At 39.1% G+C, this 21,175-nt stretch overlaps 1 protein-coding gene across 1 annotated transcript in view; it reads right to left on the reverse strand.

The window, feature by feature from the left end:
* Window positions 1-21,175, reverse strand: part of PolE2 (DNA polymerase epsilon subunit 2) — a 66,819-nt gene that overhangs the window by 33,106 nt on the left and 12,538 nt on the right. Inside the window, exons 2-4 of the mRNA XM_067158598.2 lie at window positions 11,902-12,049; window positions 9,478-9,662; window positions 2,685-2,917 (exon numbers count right to left, since the gene is read on the reverse strand). Of these exons, the coding sequence (XP_067014699.2) occupies window positions 2,685-2,917; window positions 9,478-9,662; window positions 11,902-12,049 (566 nt within the window). The remainder of the gene's footprint in view (window positions 1-2,684; window positions 2,918-9,477; window positions 9,663-11,901; window positions 12,050-21,175) is intronic.

Genomic DNA, 21,175 nt, shown 5'->3' on the forward strand with positions numbered 1-21,175 from the left:
TTCCTTTCCAGATCATATCTTTTACGGCGTCTGATGTATGTCCTCGGTAACTGTCAACACAAGAACGTTTCGTTGTTGTAACAAAGCTCTTGGACGACGTTGCCAAACGCACTTCACCCAGTCAGTCCTCAACTAAACACATTGTCCATCCAGCCGGACTCATGTGTTCTAACAATAACACTGGTCGGCAAATTTCCTTTCGGAAATGTTTTCCTTTTCAGAACCACATATTGAGGGAGTTCGGTTCCACCTGCTAATACGCACAACATTACCGTGCATCGTTGCTTTTCGTTACCACCTGTTCTGATGGTTACACTTTTAGAACCCTTCGTATCCACTGTATTTTCCAACGGCATTTCAAAATAGACAGGTGTCTGGTCAGCATTCCCAATTTGCGACAGTAAATAAGAATTTTGCTTCCTCAAATGAATAATGTGACACTGAAAGGCCGTTAATTTTTCTTCATACGCCCCAGGGAGACGTGAAATACACTTACGTCTCCGAATGCACAATCCCTTTCTCCGATAAAAGTTTTGGATCCATCCGCGGCTTGCAGTAAAACCTTGTGTTTTGAGTTCTTTTGAGATCTCTAGTCCTTTCAATTGACACATTTCACTAGAAACACCATATTCTAACTCACGTTTTTCTATCACAAATTTGTGAAGTCGTTCTTCAATTTCCGGAAACACTGCACTCCGCCTGCGGAATGCTCTGCAATCACCGTTACTTTTTAGGAGTTTGTCCTTCTTCTTCCGCCAATCACAAATACACGATTCATCAATATCGTACTTTCTGCCAATGGCACGATTTCCATATATTTCAGCTTCGCTTACAACTTGAAGTTTCTCATGAATAGTATATGACCGCAGACGCCGTTTTGAATCCATCACTTACTGTCGAGACAGCACTTTCACGGCACAGATACGGAACTCGAATGTGAGCGAGGTAGACTTCTGTAACCGACAGTCTCAACTCTCGCAAAGTACGAGATCAGCTATTCGCACACCCAGCATGCCAGCAACACTTGTGAAACTAATGACAATCGAGCATCCACAGCAGCAGCTTTCATATTTACTGCATATTTACCCATATTCTTTGATTTACCGTATTTCATTACCTTACATTTCGCTTTTACATGCCACTGTAACTGTATTGAGAAAAAATAGATCTTGTTTTCTAGAACGCAACTAAAACACAAAAAGACCTGAATGCCTGTTTACATGTGGTATATTGAGTACGGTAACCGTATTCAAATCTATTTCAATACTCCATGTAAACGTAGTAGATATTTACAAGAATGAACAGCTTGAATACGACCCGCACCCAAGATTTAGAACCAATATTTTGGGGAAAAAAGTGTGGGTGGTATTCAGGATTATATGGCAGTTTTTAATTCTCTAATCTAATAAAATAAACACAATAGATACAGTATATAAGCGCCCAACACAATGGCAAAATCCCTTCTTTTCTTAATCTTTCATTGTAATTTGATCACCGAAGTACTGTTCGTAGTCACTTTCTGGAAATCCTGTACCACGTAAATTAGGCCTACATCGACTTTTACAGGTTATGTTGAACTCGAGAATATGGTTTCAAATGGAAGTATTGATTCTCAAAAGTTTGTGAATGCATTATATTCAATTCTGACCATCACTAATCACAAACAAATTGGAAAGAGAAAAAATATAATAAAAACGTCAGAAATTACAGTTATTCGTGACCTAGAGCTCAGCTGGAAAGCACGCTCGCTGCACAAGTCAATACGAGCGGAAAATGATACAAACTTTTTAAATGAAACATGCACCCAACGACTGCGGTTTTTATGACATTTTAACACAAAAATGTAACATTCCTGTCTTATATTACGACCAAAACAGTAACAGGCAATCCCAAGACCTCTCATGACTTTACATATGTAAGGTGCAACACCTGTTCTGGTCTAGAAAACATAATCGTACACAATAATATTAAAATACTAGATTTGTGTTAAAAAGGAGCAGTTTCAATTCCTGCCTGAAAGCCCAGTGACTATACAGTGCCCTAAGGGAAGTGCCGGAAACCTGTTCAGCGATCCTATCAGAAAAAAAAAAAAAAAAAAAGTAAAAATATAAACATCTAACCCTGGACATAATGTGGACGTTTTACAAATACAAACATTTGACGAAACTCGTTCAGTCTGCAAGTAGAGCTCTCAAAATCCTAGGATTCTCTAAACAATACCACCCAAATGCGATGCTAAGATGGTCCCTAACGCAAGTTCACCGCCGATCGTTTTTCCAGTGCAGTACTTGCTCTAATTATCGCAAGAACGGGGCGTTAACCCCAAGATCTATAAGTATGCCGTAGAAGTCCTTTTATGAGATACAGCTTCTTGAAAAACGCTTGATCGAGGATTTAGTGTTGATGGGACTGAAATTTCTGGACGGTTGATCCAGGAAATCGTTTCTTCGAAGAACGGATAATGTGAGATTTTGACGTGAATTAATTAGGATGCTCACGGGACCACGTAATTTGAACGTATAATCCGGGTAAATGTAGTTTCCGGGAACATATAATCGAGGTTCCACTGTAACTGCCTTAAAATACACATAGGGGAACTGCAGTTGAATTTCAGCTACTACTGGAAGAGAACTCCGCTCATGAAGTTATATACTGAATATTCTAGTACTATAAATGAAAGGATATTGTTTCTGAGAGATCTAGCTGCAGAGTGCCAGTAGGATCCTCCAAATAGAAGCAGCCTTCCCTCAGTTCAGTGAGCAATCCGAGGACTGTAGCATTGGTAACCTTGTCTGGTGCACTGAGGAAGTATTCTATAGGTTGCAGGGTGTACCTGCGAGCCACTTTATCAGTGTCTGCAAGCAAGGTTGGAGCAAACAGTTCATGCCGTGATGTACGCTGGAATAATATGGTATACCTGGAAGCAGATAATAAAGAAATTAGTAAAACAAATTATTGGTTCTTACGATTAGAGACATTAAAAATCCTTTTCCTCGAGCACATTATGATTATTTCATGATAGCAAATGCTGCATGGCATTGTAAATTTTTCTCTGTAATATATACTAAAACAGATATGAAATGGCATGCCTTAAATGAAGTCCTGTGGGACAGACAGAAAATGGTCAAATTGAAGGACTCTGCTCTTCCGTATAGCTCCAAATGTTAGAACAGAAAAAAGATGTATGATCAACAACTGCATGTGACGGAGATGCATGTGTGTTCACGTTCACCTCCTTTATGATCACTTTTGCTGGCTATCTGCATATAAATCTGAATGTTATCGGTAGAAATAGATGAATATTGAGTTATGTACAGAATTTCAGCCGCATCTAAAGTTGTTAACAAAAATAACGTTAAAAAAAGTAAGAGTATGAAAATGTTAATATAATGGAAAAAGTTATGTCAAATAAAAAATCTTCACTGCATGCAGTGTTCTCCCCAGGACCTTTTTAAAGGGCGCACCGCCCGGCTGTTTTTACAGACCGCCCGGCTAACATAACCTAGATGTGTGCTGGTTACATTATTTGAACACATAGTTGAGTCATTGGTTGTTTCGAATTAAAATATAAATACTGTGAAATTGTTTATGTAAATGATAAAAATTCATTGTAGTCAGCATAATTACAATGGAGTTTAAGTGTTTTGCTTCGCTATAACGTAGCGTTGTGCGTGAGCGGCTCTTGGATCAGCGTAGAATCAAAGAGAATATTTAGAATCGCTTGCGAACACTCGTCTCGATTCCGTATGACGTCACAAACCCACACGGCACTTCACAGCAACGGAGTGGCAAGCACGATGATACACGATTATGAACGAGCGGTAGAACACCAGAAGTTCAAAATTATTTGTCAATACTTGAATTAATAACGATTAGAACAAATTACATGCAATACAAATGGAAGAAATACGCCGTATTTATTGGCCAGGATCGTTAGAGACCATTATAAGAACAAGATGGTGATTGTGATATATTAGTAGCATTCTAAAACAAAACATTCTAACTACATTCTCTCAATATAGAAATACATTTACGAATAAATTGGAGAGGATTATGTTGCAGCAGCATTATTAAAGTCATGCATCCCAATGTGATGCTTGGTACCGGCATCCTCCCAGTCACCTTGGTGAATTCATTAACAGTGTTATACTGATAATAATGTTGTCTTTATGTACCAGTAACTACTTTGGACCGTTTTCGGAGACGCCTAGGTGCCAGAATTGTGTCCCGTAGGAGTTCTTTTACGTGCCAGTAAATCTACCGAGGCTGACATATCTGAGCACATTCAAGTACTACCGGACTGAGCCAGGATCGAATCTGCCAAGTTGGGGTGAGAAGGCCAGCTCCGCAACAGTCTGAGCCGCTCGGTCGGGCAACAATATCACTAGTAGCTACACATAAATTCCTGACGTTCAAATCCTTCCATACTTAATTTCATGAAGTGGTAACGCGAATACCACACTAATATTTGAGATTATGCTAAGTTAAGATTTAACCGAGTTTGGGGTTTTGTTCATTATTTTATTCTTGATTTGAAATGTATGTACTTCGCATATCATTGTCTTGGAGTCATTAAGTGTTATTTTAAACACACTTCCTTCGTTACATCACGATTTCATTCCCGCTAGTTTCGTTGTTACAAGTAATTTTACAAACGGTCAGAGATACCGATGCGTATTCCCATAGACTCGATTCCGGCGCAGTGTCCATTTCCAGGCATAGAACTCAACTCGAGACAGACTTTCTCGACTCCACTCAATCGCTAGCTTATCACAACATTTTACCAAATACTTCAATACAATATTTGGTATTGCGCATTTGCTATGGCAGTCATTTGACGGAAAATATCGATCTACAATCGAATATGAAACATACGAATCGACGGAGTATGTGTTAGTGTTCAGTGTCACCAACTTAGTTGTTTTCGAAGCAAATCTGTTTGTTCGGTGTTCTTTTGGTTTCTTTTTAACATTTACTACTCCTAACAATGGACTTCAGTTGAAATATAGTTCCGATTTAATTACATTTTAACTATTGTTGTCAGTGTTTTCCATTTGTGCTTTACTTTCTAATTCATCACGAATATTGGTATTATTTTCGATCTCTTGGCGGGAATTACCTAAATGAACTGCCCGTTTCTTTCTTCGTGTTTTTGACGCCAAATTCTGTGTTCTCAAAATGAGTAGGAAATTTCGTCAAATATCTACTCTTCTAAGTTTCTTTAAGAAAGAACCTAGTAAAAGTAATAATTCAACACCAGGAGAGATTTCCGAAAAGGACATTGCTGAGGCCGGCTCATCTGGTGAAGTGGAAAGTATTCAAAATGAAAAACCACAAGTGAAACATTCTTCTAAACATCGCTTATCGGGCATCAGTAATGACTGGTTTAAGCAATTTACGTGGTCAGTTGTGAAAGAAAATGGTATGTTTTGTTCCACATGTATAAAATGTTAATTGAAGAAACCGACAAAGAAGGAAGTGACTTGGGTGCAAGACTTCGAAAGGAGAGTTTAGTTGACCATGAACAAAGCAAGCTGCATACCGATTCTTGTTCAAACTTAAGTGAAAGACGTGCATTCGAAGAAACTGGATTTGGGCAAATAGAAAAATCAGTTTCTATTTTAAACAATTTACAGAGAGATGGTTTTCTCGGAGCCCTAAGATCAATGTATTGGTTGGCTAAAAATGAGCTACCACACACACTACATTATACGGAAAGTTGCTCAAACACTGTGAGGCTATGGGTTGTACATATCTAAAGCATCTTAATATTGGTGATAATGCTAATTATACTTCAGAAAGAATAATGCAGGAGTTACTTGATGTTATAGCTTCAGAAATTAGATGTGAAATATTAAAGAACATACATTCAGCAGATTATTTCAGTGTTCTGTGTGATGAAACTACAGATATTTCTGCACTGAAGCAACTTACTGTGTACATAAAATATGTCAACCAACTTGAAAACGAGGTTAATGTTAGTTTTGTGTCAACCTGCAACATCATTGATGATAAAGCTGAGAGCATAACAAATAAACTAACTGAAATCCTTGAAAATTTAGGGTTAAAAACTTGTAATTTGGTAGGTCTAGGGTCTGATGGGGCAGCTGTCATGATTGGTAAACAAAAGGGAGTAGCAACACTGCTAAGAGAGAAAACAAATGGACTCATGGTAAACTGTCACTGCATTAACCACAGATTGGCACTTGATAGTGCCCAGGCAGCAGCTGAAGTGCCTTATTTAGTGAAGTTTAATGACATTTTAAGACAACTCTTTTTCTTTTTCAAAATTCCTCAGTCAGGATGGCTGGTTTAACTGATATCCAGAATATCATGGACAGCCCTCAAATTAAACTAAAATTGGCCAGTGATACTAGATGGTTGTCTCATGACTCTGCTGTACAGTCTCTAAGATGATATATGGTGAGTGTTGTTGCTGCACTTGAAAGAGAGGCCACTAAAAGGAATGATATTACAGCTGAAGGCTTAAGCAAGTACATGAAGACATACAATTTCTTAGCTGCAATTATGATGCTTTCAGATATCTTACCTCTTCTGTGCACATTGTCTAGAGCTTGGCAAATGCAAGATATTGACTTGACAGAAATTGAGCCAATCTTAGAAGCCACAAAACTCAGCGTCTTACAATTGAAAGAGACTCCAGGAAATCATTTTCATAGTCTCAGTCACCATCTTGCTGGTGAATGGTCAGACTTCCACATCACTTATTCAGATGTCGATGTTGTGACCTTCAAGACAACAATTTATAACAAGTACATAGATACTATTATCCAACATCTAGAACACAGATTTCCAGATATGCCCATCATTTCCTGCTTTTCAAGAGTGTTCAATAATGCAAAAAGTCAAGATTAAAATGAAGCTTCTGAGTTGCTTCTTGATTTCTACTCTAAAATGGGAAGCCCTGTAGTCATAAATTACAATAGCGCTAAACTGGAATGGTCTGTTGCATCAAAAAGAGTCCTACATTGGATTAAGACCTAAATAAATAATGATGAAGTTTGCAACAACATGCGAGCTTAAGGAATCTTTTCCAAATTTAGCAAGACTAGCTGCTATTGGACGGTCCATACCTGTGAGCACAGCTGAATGTGAAAGGGCATTTTCGGCTTTGAAGAGAGTTAAAACCTATTTGAGGAATTGTATGAAGCAGAGCACACTCAAAAATTTGATGCTGATTTCACTAGAGGGACCAGACTCAACAGAATTCAATTATATAAGAGCGACAGACAACTGGGCCTCAAAGAAGAAAAGAAGAATCAACATATAAAATGCCATGCTAAAAGTAAATTTCATTTTTTTAATGGTAGAAAAAGGTATATCTTATTTTGTCTTGTTGGTGATAACAGTGAAATCAATTTCTCAGTTTATGTTTATCTCTCTGATATTATTGTTAATCCAAGCATAAACAATTTATTTATTGAAATTTTATCACTCATTTTTGAAGTAGTATTCCCCCACCCGGCTACTTATTCTTGCCACCCGGCTGACAAAAATTTCTGGGGAGAACACTGACTGCATGTAACATCACATGTCACATCTCCCATTTCATCTTCATTATGTTTGTAATTTTTTTCACTGCTGGTAAAGAAACACTTCAGCTCAACATAAATAAGTTTGATTTTAAAGTTGAATGATTAAAAAATTCAGTATGTGTCTTTCATTACAGTCATGCTGAGAAATCTGTATATTAACCCATTCACATACCATTTAACTGAACGTATTTATGCCTTGGTGTACCATTTATTTTCATTACTTTACTTTATATTATCACCGACACTGAAAAAGCATGCTTTACAGCAATGTAATGAGAGGAAATATCCAAACTACTGTCAGATGTAGTTTGTGAAGTCTTTATGATTATGGTAGGTCATAAAACAGTCATATTTGTGCATCGCCACCTTGAAGCGGTGGCATTCAAATGAAGATTCCTTCCTCAGACCCCGTGTCACACAGACTTTGCATCTCCGTGATGGGAAAACCTTCTTCGTTGTTTGGGGTATTTTGGTCGGAAAGTGTCCCCAGTGTCTCTCTTGAAGTCTCAGTGGTGTATCCCCAGGGCTTGGGTGCCTTATTTTGGATAGTCAGGCAAGGTCACACTTGCCAACAGCTGTTCGGCCATATTGATCCGGAAGGTGGTAAAGCCTACTTGCTTCTTTTCAGGGTTCAGGACGGGATGAATGATGCTGGAATTCAGAAGTGTCATGTCTAGCATACAGAAGTATATTTTTTGTATCCTTTTACATACTTCCTCATCAAGGGGAATGATGCGAGTCTGGTCATGGGAATCAACACTACCCTTTCCACAGTTGTAGTCAACAACAAGATTGGGTCTGAACGTCTTTTTTCCATCATACATTACCACTTCAAGGTAATCTGGCCTTCATTTCATCCACAGATACAGGAAACCAGTGTTCCTTTCCAAATGACATTACACTATTTTTATCCTCGCCAGCCGATACAAGACATTTACTTGCATAAGCATTTACCTCATTGGTTAGATGTTCCCGAAAAGTCTGTTGTTAGAAATTCGTTCACAACTTGTAGTTCGTTCGGACATTGTCCTAGGTGCCTTTGGAAAACACTATTTCACCACTTGCGATGCATGAATGATACTCTGGAGTATTACTTACGTGCTCCCAGTTCCATTCCCTATCGTGTAAAACATGGTTAGAAGCCGCTGGTGCGGCATCAGTTGTAGGCCTAAAATTCAGTGACATATTTGACGGCATAACATCACTTTGTTCACCCCTACCAGCGCTAAAGTTTCTATCACACGAACTACTTTCACTACTTTCCATATCCACTAAATTCTTCGTCGTTTATTTCTGTATCAATGTCATTCTCTTCTAAAAATTCCCATATAATCACTTTGTCACTCAACATGGAGGCAGCCATGATTTTGCTTACGATGAGGTTGCTAAAATACTGGTTATTCTTTCCGCGAAATAACTGTACAGACGTGTTTATCAAATACATCAATGGAATAACACAGTGATTCCATCTGTCAAGAGGTTACCTTACTAACATGAAATCCTTTCACAAAGGAAACCGGCTTGGAGCGGATCCGGAAATAAACACTAGGCGCGGACGGAGAGATCCGTCAAAGTACGTCAAGTGGTTAATATAATTCAGAGAAGTTATTTAGTAGCATATTATTTTATGAGCTTGGCTGATCAAAGTTGCTGACCTGAAAGAAGTTTTCACGGAAAAGTGACGAAGTTCCCCAGTATAACTGAATTAAAAGTATCGAAATTTTTAACGTATGTAATATATGTTCTGTAAGATTATAATTTTACATATGTCATTTTTGTGATGTCAGCCAAATTGCCGATGGTTTTAATTCATTCCCATACTTCCCATATTGAACATTTATTTTCTCAGATCCCTGCAAAAATGGTAAATTGGGGTTCCATTGTACAAACATGCAGAAAACATTCATTTGAGTCAGCTTACCTATCTCGGTAGAGGGATCCTTTTGCGTCGGGGGAGTGAAAAATTTCTGGAGCAGGTGCATCTTTCGAATCAAGCACTTTAAGGAATTTCTTCCTTTCAGGGTTAAATCTGAACCTTGGTACCTCAAATGCACTGATCACATTAAGCACTGTCTCAGTAACGTCCTGCCCACTTCTCACGCATTCCTGTAAACATCAATTAAAATGTTACAGTCATAGTCACTTTTATCACATCATCTAGGACAGAAACTTGTGTAACATGAATGTTGTTCTTTAGAAACTTTGTTTCAGTAGCAGATCCTGTGTAGCCACCATAAGGCACTACAAGTACCAGCTTAAGCACACTATGAAAATGACAGGTCTCAAACCACAAACCTGGGACACGCTTGCTCAAGACCGTACAATTTGATGCCGGACCATCCCTGCTGCTGTCAATCTGTTTGAAGGGGAACAACGCAGATGTGAGGAGGCCAGGAGAGATGCACAAATTCTCCGTGCAGCACAACCACGCGCACCTCCAACAATTCTGTACAATCTGTATGGACGCTTATTCTATGCTAGAAATGGTCTGTTCAACCATCGAAAATACATTCACAAACAGAAGTGAATTTATTGGAAGAAGTTAATTACTCGGAAACAAGTTAAAGTCGAGCTGACGATGGTTCCTTAGGAATGTTTACAAGATTGAAACCAGATATCTAACTCTTATGGAACTGGGACTTCCCTTTGTTAATAATCTTGTTTTCTGGTTTACTTTGCAGATAGGATCTGTTGTTCAGTTGGGACATGTATCTTCCACTGACTTAGAAACCTAAAAATGGTTTAGTGTTACCTCAGAATAATGATCTGAAAATGTGATCAGCAATGGGACTTGGACCTAAATTCCTCACTAATCATACAGAGGTGTTCAATGCTTCCCCTAAGATGGTTCACACACACACACACACACCAGGCTGTTTGATGTCAAATTATCAGTTTGTGCAGACATTCGTAGTAAAGACAGGAAAAGGACTTCCTTCTTATTCCGCTCTTCCCACATCAAGATGGCTCCTCGACTGACCTTTACAGGAATGTGTGAGAGTATAGAAGTCTGAAAAAATTGTGAAGCAGAAATGAGCTCTTTATGTAATAATAAAAACTGTTACGAGTCACAAGTTGTAACAAACTAAATGTCACCATTTCACCACTTGACAATGGAGCAAAGTCTCTGAAATGCATAGTGGAGTAAATTATCTAATAAAACTTGTGACTGGTAACAGTTTTTATTGTTACATAAAGGTTTAATCATCATGGGCAAGGCCTACATAAAAAAACATGATTATGTTTAAGAAACAAGGTGGTGAAATGGTGACATTTGATTGTTGCAACATGTTACCAGCAACAGTTTTTACTGTTACATAAAGAGCTAGTTTCTACTTCACAAGTTTATCAGACTTCAATACTCTCATACAAGTGGAAATCGTCCTAGTCCTTTTCTGTCTTCATGTTTGTTCTTGCCTCCTACTTATATTGTTCCTGCTTCCCACACTGACTTGTTATGTGTTTATCCTGTTATCCTGAAATTCCTTTCCGTGTTTCCATCTTTCTACATAATACTTGTTTTAGCATCACTAATTGGTCTTAAAGAGAAACATCATTTTACAATTACACTATTTTGAAAGCCAGGCATCAAAGGGCCTTAATCTACTAATGTCTCACCTCTTGCAGTAAAATTTTGATTTTACATGCTCCTTCAAACTCGAACAGACAATGGTATGATAGTAAACGAGATGCAAAGTCAGGTTATAAGTTACACCAAGAGGAAAAGTCCTCTCAGTTTTAATTAATCCCTTGAAGAGGTGATAACACCTCACAGGGATCACAGTAAGTACTGCACTTAGGTGTTAATATAAGAAAGGATCTTCATTAGGGTAATCTCATTATGAGATTGTAAAGAAAGGATACAAATCTCTTCACATGGTTATGAGGGGGTAAGTATGTAAAGGAAAGGGCATATAAGATCCCAATTAGAGTATGGTTCCACTGTATGGTTTCCACTCCAGGATTATTTGACACAAGAAGTAGAAAAGATCCAAAGGAAAAGCAGCAAGGTTTGTTCTGGGTGATTTCCGACAAAAGAATAGTGTTACATGGTATGGAATGACATTGGCAGATGAATAAGCTTGAATGGAGTTTCATAAAATGAAGATAAAGTTGAAATTCAAAAGGAAAAACTGGAGCAAATATTCATTTATAGGACGAGGAATAAGGAACTGGATTAATTTATCAATGGAAATGTTCAATAAATTTTCATATTCTTTGAAAATAGGTATAAGAAAAGGCTAGGTAATCAATTGATAGGGAATCTGCCACCTGAAAAGCACCCCTAAATGCAGAACATTAATTGACTGGAAGAGCAGTCTTCCTGCTATAACAGTAAACTTACATGTATAGCTTGTTCAACTTGGGCCCGATTTATAGTAGGAGAGGCGAGAGGTAGTTTTTGAACATGTTCGATAATTTTGTCCAACCATTCTTCACGTTCTGATGCCTCCAGGGGCAACAGCTGGGACACCAGAAAGTCACATGCTTCACTGTAACAGAGAACAAAATATTCTGTAATCTTCATTTCTGTACCTCTCATGAAGGAAATTGAATATTTGTCTCCAACTGAATACCATACTATCAGTAGAATCAAGGGTATATCAAACAAATGTACATTATTAGTGTTTACCAAAAAAAGTAAAAGAATCACCAATCAATTCATAACAATTTGAGCAGAAGCATGGTTCACTAGCTGAAATGATACAGTTGAGAAAAAGTACACGCTAAATCCCACATCCTGGATGTCATATGCCTGTTTCAAGGTAACACCCTAACAGCATATTATGGCAATGAAGAAATTTTTCAGTTAGTGTATTTTTTACTGATGGCAATATAGACTTTTTGCTATCAGAATGGCTTCTGACCCCAAGTTGGCAGGTTCGATGGCTTCAATGATTAAAAAGGGCACGTATCTTTCATAGGGATTAGACAAGATATTAAAGTTTCCAGAGTGTTTATGTGAGCCAAAGAAAGTGTTTTATGGAGTTGCGTGAACTGCAGTTACTCCAGTATTTTGTAAATTAAGATTCAGCTTCGTTAATAGCACAAAAATGAAACAGGGACTTTTCTTGGACATCACTATAATAGGAGATGTTAAATACAAGTAGATGGCAGTAAATAGACCACTCGTAGAAGACTTCAACCATGGTGTAACCATACACAAATTGTATTTCTTGTCGGCACAGCATCGTGTCAAAGGCTACGAGACCGTAAACTCCAAATCCAGCTAGGCAATGTGTGAGGGATAAGCCTACAAAATAATTTTTCATTTTTAAAATCAGTATTATACAATCTGAAACTTTATAATGAAACTAAAATAATGCAAATTGCCCTAATAAATAACAAAGTAATGCAATAATTTTCGTTTAAGCTGATCAATATTTTTCGAGGGCTGCTATAACATCAACAGTGCATGATGATCTCATCTGAAATACCTGGCTTAGAATATTTCAATTCACTCTGGACCCTTCGTCCATTTGCCTTTCTCCCTATACCCAAATATGTTCTACACTTCTGTGCAATCCAAAATTAATTAATAACCCAGGCGTTGGCTGACACTCGGATAACTTGCATTAGTAGAGGTGGAGGTTATTATTATTGTTTTAAGAGGAAGTACATCTGAACAACCAAACTCTTTATTATTTGGCTGGAATTGCTCCTCCAGAGATCAGGTGTGAAGCAGCTGCATACAGAGAAAGACATAAGGTTACTACCTCAAATAAACATCATTAAAAGGTCATCATCCTCCTATTTCAAGACTAATATCCAGGAAACGTTTCTTGAAAGCAACAGATAATATTGGTCAACAGAAATCTTCTCGATTATCTATGTGGAAGATGAGATCTGAACACCACTGGATGACACCATCAGAAAATCTAGTTGCCGGTTTCACTAAAGAATGGCCTATATGGAAAACTCTGAAAAGGCTCAGAACTGGGGTTGCAAGGTCAAAAGATAATTTTGCAGAAATGGGGTTACACCACATGATCAACCTTTTGTCCAGCTCCATGGCTAAAGGGTTAGCGTGCTGGCCTTTGGTCACAGAGGTCCCGGGTTCGATTCCTGGCAGGGTCGGGAATTTTAACCATCATTGGTTAATTTCCCTGGCATGGGGGCTGGGTGTATGTGTTGTCTTCATCATCATTTCATCCTCATCACGACGCGCAGGTTGTCTATGGGAGTCAAATAAAAAGACCTGCACCTGGTGAGCCGAACCTGTCCTGGGATCTCCCGGCACTAAAAGCCATACGCCATTTCATTTTCATTATCAACCTTGGTTCATGTTTGTGGGTTACTGTAGTCACGTCCTAGTTCGTGAACCATGGGCAACGGCTGAGTGGCCTAGTAAGTGGTCCTGAGAGTCGGGATACCAGTTGCTATGGAATGGGAGTGGGCATCTCGGACATATTCTGAGTCATGGCCCTCCTTGTGCTCAGGCGGCTAGGACTATACAATCCACCGGTGGTCCATAACCCGTTAGAGGAGAGATCCTCACTTGGACTATGTGCAAGTAGGGCAGCATCCTGCTTCATGAATCGACCGAGCTCAGAACATTTTAAGCAAGCCTCGGACCTATGGGAGTAACGGAGTCCCACTCCCATTTGACAGGCGAGGGACTCCTTGGAAACAACTTTTCGAACGAAATGGAATTCGATGGGGAGCTATCAATATTAATGGGGCTTATGGAAGAAAGAAAGTAGAACTGGCTGAGTCAGCAAAGAGGATGCATCTGGATGTGCTAGGAGTAAGTGATATTCGGGTAAGGGGAGATAACGAGGAAGAGATAGGAGATTATAAAGTGTACTTGACGGGTGTTAGAAAGGGAAGGGCAGAGTCTGGGGTAGGGCTCTTTATCAGGAATACCATTGCACGGAACATAGTTTCTGTTAGACACGTAAATGAGCGAATGATGTGGGTAGATTTGTCAGTTGGAGGAATTAGGACTAGAATTGTGTCCGTGTATTCACCATGTGAGGGTACAGATGAGGATGAAGTTGACAAGTTTTATGAAGCATTGAGTGACATCGTAGTCAGGGTAAACAGCAAGGATAGAATAGTGCTAATGGGCGATTTCAATGCGAGAGTTGGGAATAGAACTGAAGGATACGAAAGGGTGATTGGTAAATGTGGGGAAGATATGGAAGCTAATGGGAATGGGAAGCGTTTGCTGGACTTCTGTGCTAGTATGGGTTTAGCTGTTACGAATACATTCTTCAAGCATAAGGCTATTCACCGATACACATGGGAGGCTAGGGGTACCAGATCCATAATAGACTATATCTTAACAGACTTCGAATTCAGGAAATCTGTTAGGAATGTACGAGTTTTCCGGGGATTTTTCGATGATACAGACCACTATCTGATCTGTAGTGAACTAAGTATCTCTAGGCCTAAGGTAGAGAAAGTGAAATCTGTCTGCAAACGAATAAGGGTAGAAAATCTCCAGGACGAGGAAATTAGACGGAAGTACATGGATATGATTAGTGAGAAGTTTCGAAAAGTAGACATTAAGCAGGTTCAGGATATAGAAAGTGAATGGGCGGCATACAGGGATGCTGTAGTAGAAACAGCCAGGGAATGCCTTGGAACAACTGTGTGTAAAGATGGGAAAAGGCGAACATCTTGGTGGAATGATGAAGTGAGAGCAGCTTGTAAACGTAAAAAGAAGGCTTATAAGAAATGGCTCCAAACAAGGGCCGAGGCAGATAGGGAGTTGTATGTAGATGAAAGAAACAGAGCGAAACAAATAATTGTTGAATCCAAAAAGAAGTCATGGGAAGATTTTGGTAACAACCTGGAAAGGCTAGGTCAAGCAGCAGGGAAACCTTTCTGGACAGTAATAAAGAATCTTAGGAAGGGAGGGAAAAAGGAAATGAACAGTGTTTTGAGTAATACAGGTGAACTCATAATAGATCCCAGGGAATCACTGGAGAGGTGGAGGGAATATTTTGAACATCTTCTCAATGTAAAAGGAAATCATCCTGGTGGTGTTGTGAACAGCGAAGCTCAAGGGGAGGAGGAAAATGAGGTTGGTGAAATTATGCTTGAGGAAGTGGAAAGGATGGTAAATAAACTCCATTGTCATAAGGCAGCAGGAATAGATGAAATTAGACCTGAAATGGTGAAGTATAGTGGGAAGGCAGGGATGAAATGGCTTCATAGAGTAGTAAAATTAGCGTGGAGTGTTGGTAAGGTACCTTCAGATTGGGCAAAAGCAGTAATTGCCCCTATCTATAAGCAAGGGAACAGGAAGGATTGCAACAACTATCGAGGTATCTCACTGATTAGTATACCAGGCAAAGTATTCACTGGCATCTTGGAAGGGAGGATGCGATCAGTCGTTGAAAGGAAGTTGGATGAAAACCAGTGTGGTTTCAGACCACAGAGAGGCTGTCAGGATCAGATTTTCAGTATGCGCCAGGTAATTGAAAAATGCTACGAGAGGAATAGGCAGTTGTGTTTATGCTTCGTAGATCTAGAGAAAGCATATGACAGGGTACCGAGGGAAAAGATGTTCGCCATACTGGGGGACTATGGAATTAAAGGCAGATTATTAAAAGCTATCAAAGGCATTTATGTTGACAATTGGGCTTCAGTGAGAATTGATGGCAGAATGAGTTCTTGGTTCAGGGTACTTACAGGGGTTAGACAAGGCTGTAATCTTTCACCTTTGCTGTTTGTAGTTTACATGGATCATCTACTGAAAGGTATAAAATGGCAGGGAGGGATTCAATTAGGTGGAAATGTAGTAAGCAGTCTGGCCTATGCTGACGACTTGGTCTTAATGGCAGATTGTGCCGAAAGCCTACAGTCTAATATCGTGGAACTTGAAAATAGGTGCAATGAGTATGGTATGAAAATTAGCCTCTCGAAGACTAAATTGATGTCAGTAGGTAAGAAATTCAACAGAATTGAATGTCAGATTGGTGATACTAAGCTAGAACAGGTCGATAATTTCAAGTATTTAGGTTGTGTGTTCTCCCAGGATGGTAATATAGTAAGTGAGATTGAATCAAGGTGCCGTAAAGCTAATGCAGTGAGCTCGCAGCTGCGATCGACTGTATTCTGTAAGAAGGAAGTCAGCTCCCAGACGAAACTATCTTTACATCTGTCTGTTTTCAGACCAACTTTGCTTTACGGGAGCGAAAGCTGGGTGGACTCAGGATATCTTATTCATAAGTTAGAAGTTACAGACATGAAAGTAGCGAGAATGATTGCTGGTACAAACAGGTGGGAACAATGGCAGGAGGGTACTCGGAATGAGGAAATAAAGGCTAATTTAGGAATGAACTCGATGGATGAAGCTGTACGCATAAACCGGCTTCGGTGGTGGGGTCATGTGAGGCGAATGGTGGAGGATAGGTTACCTAGGAGAATAATGGACTCTGCTGTGGAGGGTAAGAGAAGTAGAGGGAGACCAAGACGACGATGGTTAGACTCGGTTTCTAACGATTTAAAGATAAGAGGTATAGAACTAAATGAGGCCACAACACTAGTTGCAAATAGAGGATTGTGGCGACGTTTAGTAAATTCACAGAGGCTTGCAGACTGAACGCTGAAAGGCATAACAGTCTATAATGATAATGTATGTATGTATGTATGTATCAACCTTTTGCAACTGTGGAGTTCAACAAGCTACGGACTATATCCTGCAAGATGTAACATTGATGATCTGATGTCCGCAAGCTCTGAAGTCATAGCGTTTGCTAAATATTGGAGTAAAGTTATTTAGATTGTCATCTTTGTTTTTTATCTCCTTTGTCTTAATTGTATATAAGTATTATTCTGTATTATGTATATGGTATAATGTGATGCTTCTGACACAAATAAATAAATAATCTGGCCAACCAACCTCTATTAATTCTGGTAAGCAGAGCCGTATTTAGGCATGGGCCTTATGGGCCTGGGACCAGGGTGACAAAATTATGAGGCGGCAAAAATGGAAAGCTCTAATAGTTTGAAAACAAGTTTTTAGAATTTGTGCACTTTCCTGGCATTCTAAAGCGAAAGCTCCCAACATGGTCAATGGAATTTTCGTTCCGCTAATGCGAAAGCTATCAGTTATAATAATATAAATACCACCACAATGCTGAAACAAAGCCCCTTTGGTTCTGCATATGGGTATCAACGTGACTCCGGGCTGCAACTTATTAAAATGGGCGGCGAATCAAGACCACCTACAGACAACCACGTGCTCCTTGTAAACTTTTTTGAGGGTCATCCCAATTTGCAACAACTGGCTTCAATGATTGGAAGCACAGAAATCAGCAGTTAACAGAACATGAGAATTTCCACTCTCATCGCGATTTTGTGTCCATGTTTAAAAGACAGGGTAGCGAACTGTGTAAAGCTGACCAGCGTCTGCTCTCTCAGTTGAATTAATATTATTATTATTATTATTATTTAACCCTGGAGAGAGCGCATAAAAATAATCCCTGAGGAGGCACCTATGGTGTTTTAGACCAAGTCATGAAAAAATAGCACAAATTAAGCAAAAACTATTTTTAATGTTACAGAACTAGTAAATAATTTTGCAGGAACTTGTAAATAATGTTGAAAGGTATTTTGACAATACAAAAATTGGATGTTAAACAATTGATGTTTATTCTGCATCATCACTAGATTCTTGACTTTCTGTACTGCACCGAACACATGTCACTGCTGAGTGTTCTTTGTAGATATGTCACTGGCATACACGGCATGTAGTCTTGGTTTTTCTGTAGGGTGTTTTTGGTTTGTTTGTTTTTGTTTTTTCCCCTGTTGCAGTAGGCGCGTCTACCAGGCGCTTCTAGTTCTTGTGGAGCTGCAGAGGGCTGCTCTTCTTCAGACAATCCTAGCATTTAGCAAATGTTTCTTTTTTAGCCCCGTTGGGAGAGTTTGAATACCATTCTTGCAAATATCTCGCGCATATCTGTTGGTTTAGTTCTTTCAAATAATTACGCTGAATGTTAAAGTTACCTTTCGCATGCTTGTAAATAATATACGAATTGACTGGAGTAATGATCAAGATAGTACAAAACAAAGTCATTGGCCAATGGTTGCTTGTGCGTGAAACTGAGTAATTCTCTTTATAAGTCTTTCGATTTCTATTTCCCTGTTTCTATCAATGAAGCGTTGGACTTCACTATATACAAAGGCACTATAAAACAAAACTGACACATTCTTGGTATATTAACTGAAAAAATAAAACTTAACTCCTAAACACGCATATGTCATGGGGCGCGCCAGGAGTTTTAGACCGGGTCCGTACAGCAATGCACTTAGGCTGAAACTGAGGAGCATGAGGGGTTAATTGTTTATGCACAGTGATAGTGGACAGGTCCAATGTAAGGTACTGAGGGGATGGAAGCTAGCGGCCCGCTACGTTAAGAACAATAAACATTTATCTCTGAATGCAGTCGAAAAGACCGTGAAGTGCCCTCCCCAGGGTTCATGGTATTAATGTTTGATATTTTACCTTGGAGGCATTCTACTGTACTAGTTTATTCATATATAAAAATAATAGTAATTGCAATTTTGTCTTTTCAAGTTTAAGGAAGGGGGCGCAAAATGTGGGCCCAGAGGCATTGCAGTCGTTAAATTCGGCCCTGCCGGTAAGTAATGCTCCTGAACATACATAATAAACCCAAGCAAAGCAAAGCAACTTAGCTTGTAGTATAACATGATTGCCGTACAGAATCTACAACCCACAAGTACATGACTATTCATTCTAAAATAAACTTGACTTGAACAACAGCTGCCTTGTTGACAGGCTTGTGACAATGATCCTTCTGCACTTCTGATTATAATGCAATTTCATACAGATTCCTTTTTCATAGTGATCACATAGTAAACCTACTAAGACACAGGCAGTGGTATCTAAAGTAGTGATGCAAATTCAGCAATTTTATGATCCAGAAATCTATAAAACAAAGCTCTTAGACAGCTAATAAATTCCAGCAACTTTTAAGTATTAAAAAAGTGGGCACCCTCCATTGAAAAAAAAAAGGTAAAATGATATTTACCACCATAGTCAAACTATGTCAAAAATCACAGTCTACATCAAACTAAAAAAAACCTTTTTTTAAAACAATGCTTTAATGATAATGATCCTGTCTCAGCATTTTAAGGGTTAATTTCACAATCAGTCCCCTCTTAGAATGGCAAAAGTTGACACCTTGCGGCCACATTTCTCTAACAATATAAGGAAATAGAAATTAATGAAATCTTACTTGGAAAGAGTGTCAGGGGAGAGATGTGTTCATTGCGAAGTCCACGAACCCGCCATCCCACCTCCAGAAGTACATTTACTTTTATAACCTAATGAAGAGCATTACACGCCATTTTCCATTGCTGAAGTAACTATCTGCATTCCTGCTGGCCAACGTAAAGTGGCACGTGACATCATTTCTGTCAATCAAGATTATTATATTCAGTTACCAACCCCGGCAGAATAAAAGCACAAGTAAATGAAGTAAATGTTCTGCTATCACCCTAGGACCATCTCTGTCAGGAAGACAGTATGGAAGGAACTTGTAATTCACCTTTCTGCCATTAGTCAACATAGAATGTGCTGCAATCTCCTTCGGGGAAAAAGTACGGAATGAACTTGTAATTCACCTTTCCACCACTAGCCTCCAGTACATAGAATGAGCTATCTGTCCGCATGACAAGAAAAAGTTACTATTCAACTTTTCACCACTAGCCCACATAGAATGTACTGCTATCACCTCCAGCCCCTACCCTAATCTATCCAGACCAATGGTCTGCCCCTTTAAACAACAAGCATCATCATCACCACCACCACCACCAATAGTCTTGTCCAGCCCCTAACATAACCAATCCAGACCAATGGTCTTGTCCACGCCCTACACTAACCTATCCAGACGAGTGGTCCTGTCCAGGCCATATCTTAACCAGTCCAGACTATTGGTCTAGTCCAGACTTCACAGCTCTAACCTGGGGCTTAGTTCCTAAGTAAATAGGTTGGTAGCCTTGTGCACTGCCCGACTAAATCCTCCGTGAGAAGTAAACAAAGGAGAGTCATTCCGTTCACATGTGTATGTGCTGAAAGTTTGGTAGCAAGGGAGCAACTATTGATGGCTGCCAATATAACAAATGCATAATGCATTAACTGCAGTGTGGGCAAGCATTACTGATAGTCCTAAAACTTCCAGGGGGATCGTAGGCCCCATATAATGGCCCTCGATAGCTACTGTTGGGTTAGTAATAGGATTTAGGTCCAAATTTGGTTAAGTCACATGGCAACTTGAATACTCATTACTGTCAGTGAAAAATTAGGTATGGAGGGTTACGTTACTGTTAGAGATAAAATTACTAATAGTGATGGGTAGATTACTGTTTTTAACAAAATTACTGATAGTGACTAATTAGATTAGAGGCTAATTTCAGTGAGGACGGGTCAAATTCTGAGACAGACATGGATAATGAAACACAACCAAAGGATTTTTTACTTTGAAAGGGTGAAGAACATATACGTTCTGGGGCTTAACAACGTGCAGGAAAGAGGGAAGACTCACTCAACGGATTCTGGGTAAAATTTAAAAGTAGTGGCCCACAGTACATGTTTCTCAATTCAGAATGGTACTATAAATTATTTTCTACAAAATGATGCT

The sequence above is a fragment of the Anabrus simplex genome, chromosome X (assembly GCF_040414725.1).
Source record: "Anabrus simplex isolate iqAnaSimp1 chromosome X, ASM4041472v1, whole genome shotgun sequence".
In the NCBI taxonomy this organism is placed as follows: Eukaryota; Metazoa; Arthropoda; class Insecta; order Orthoptera; family Tettigoniidae; genus Anabrus; species Anabrus simplex.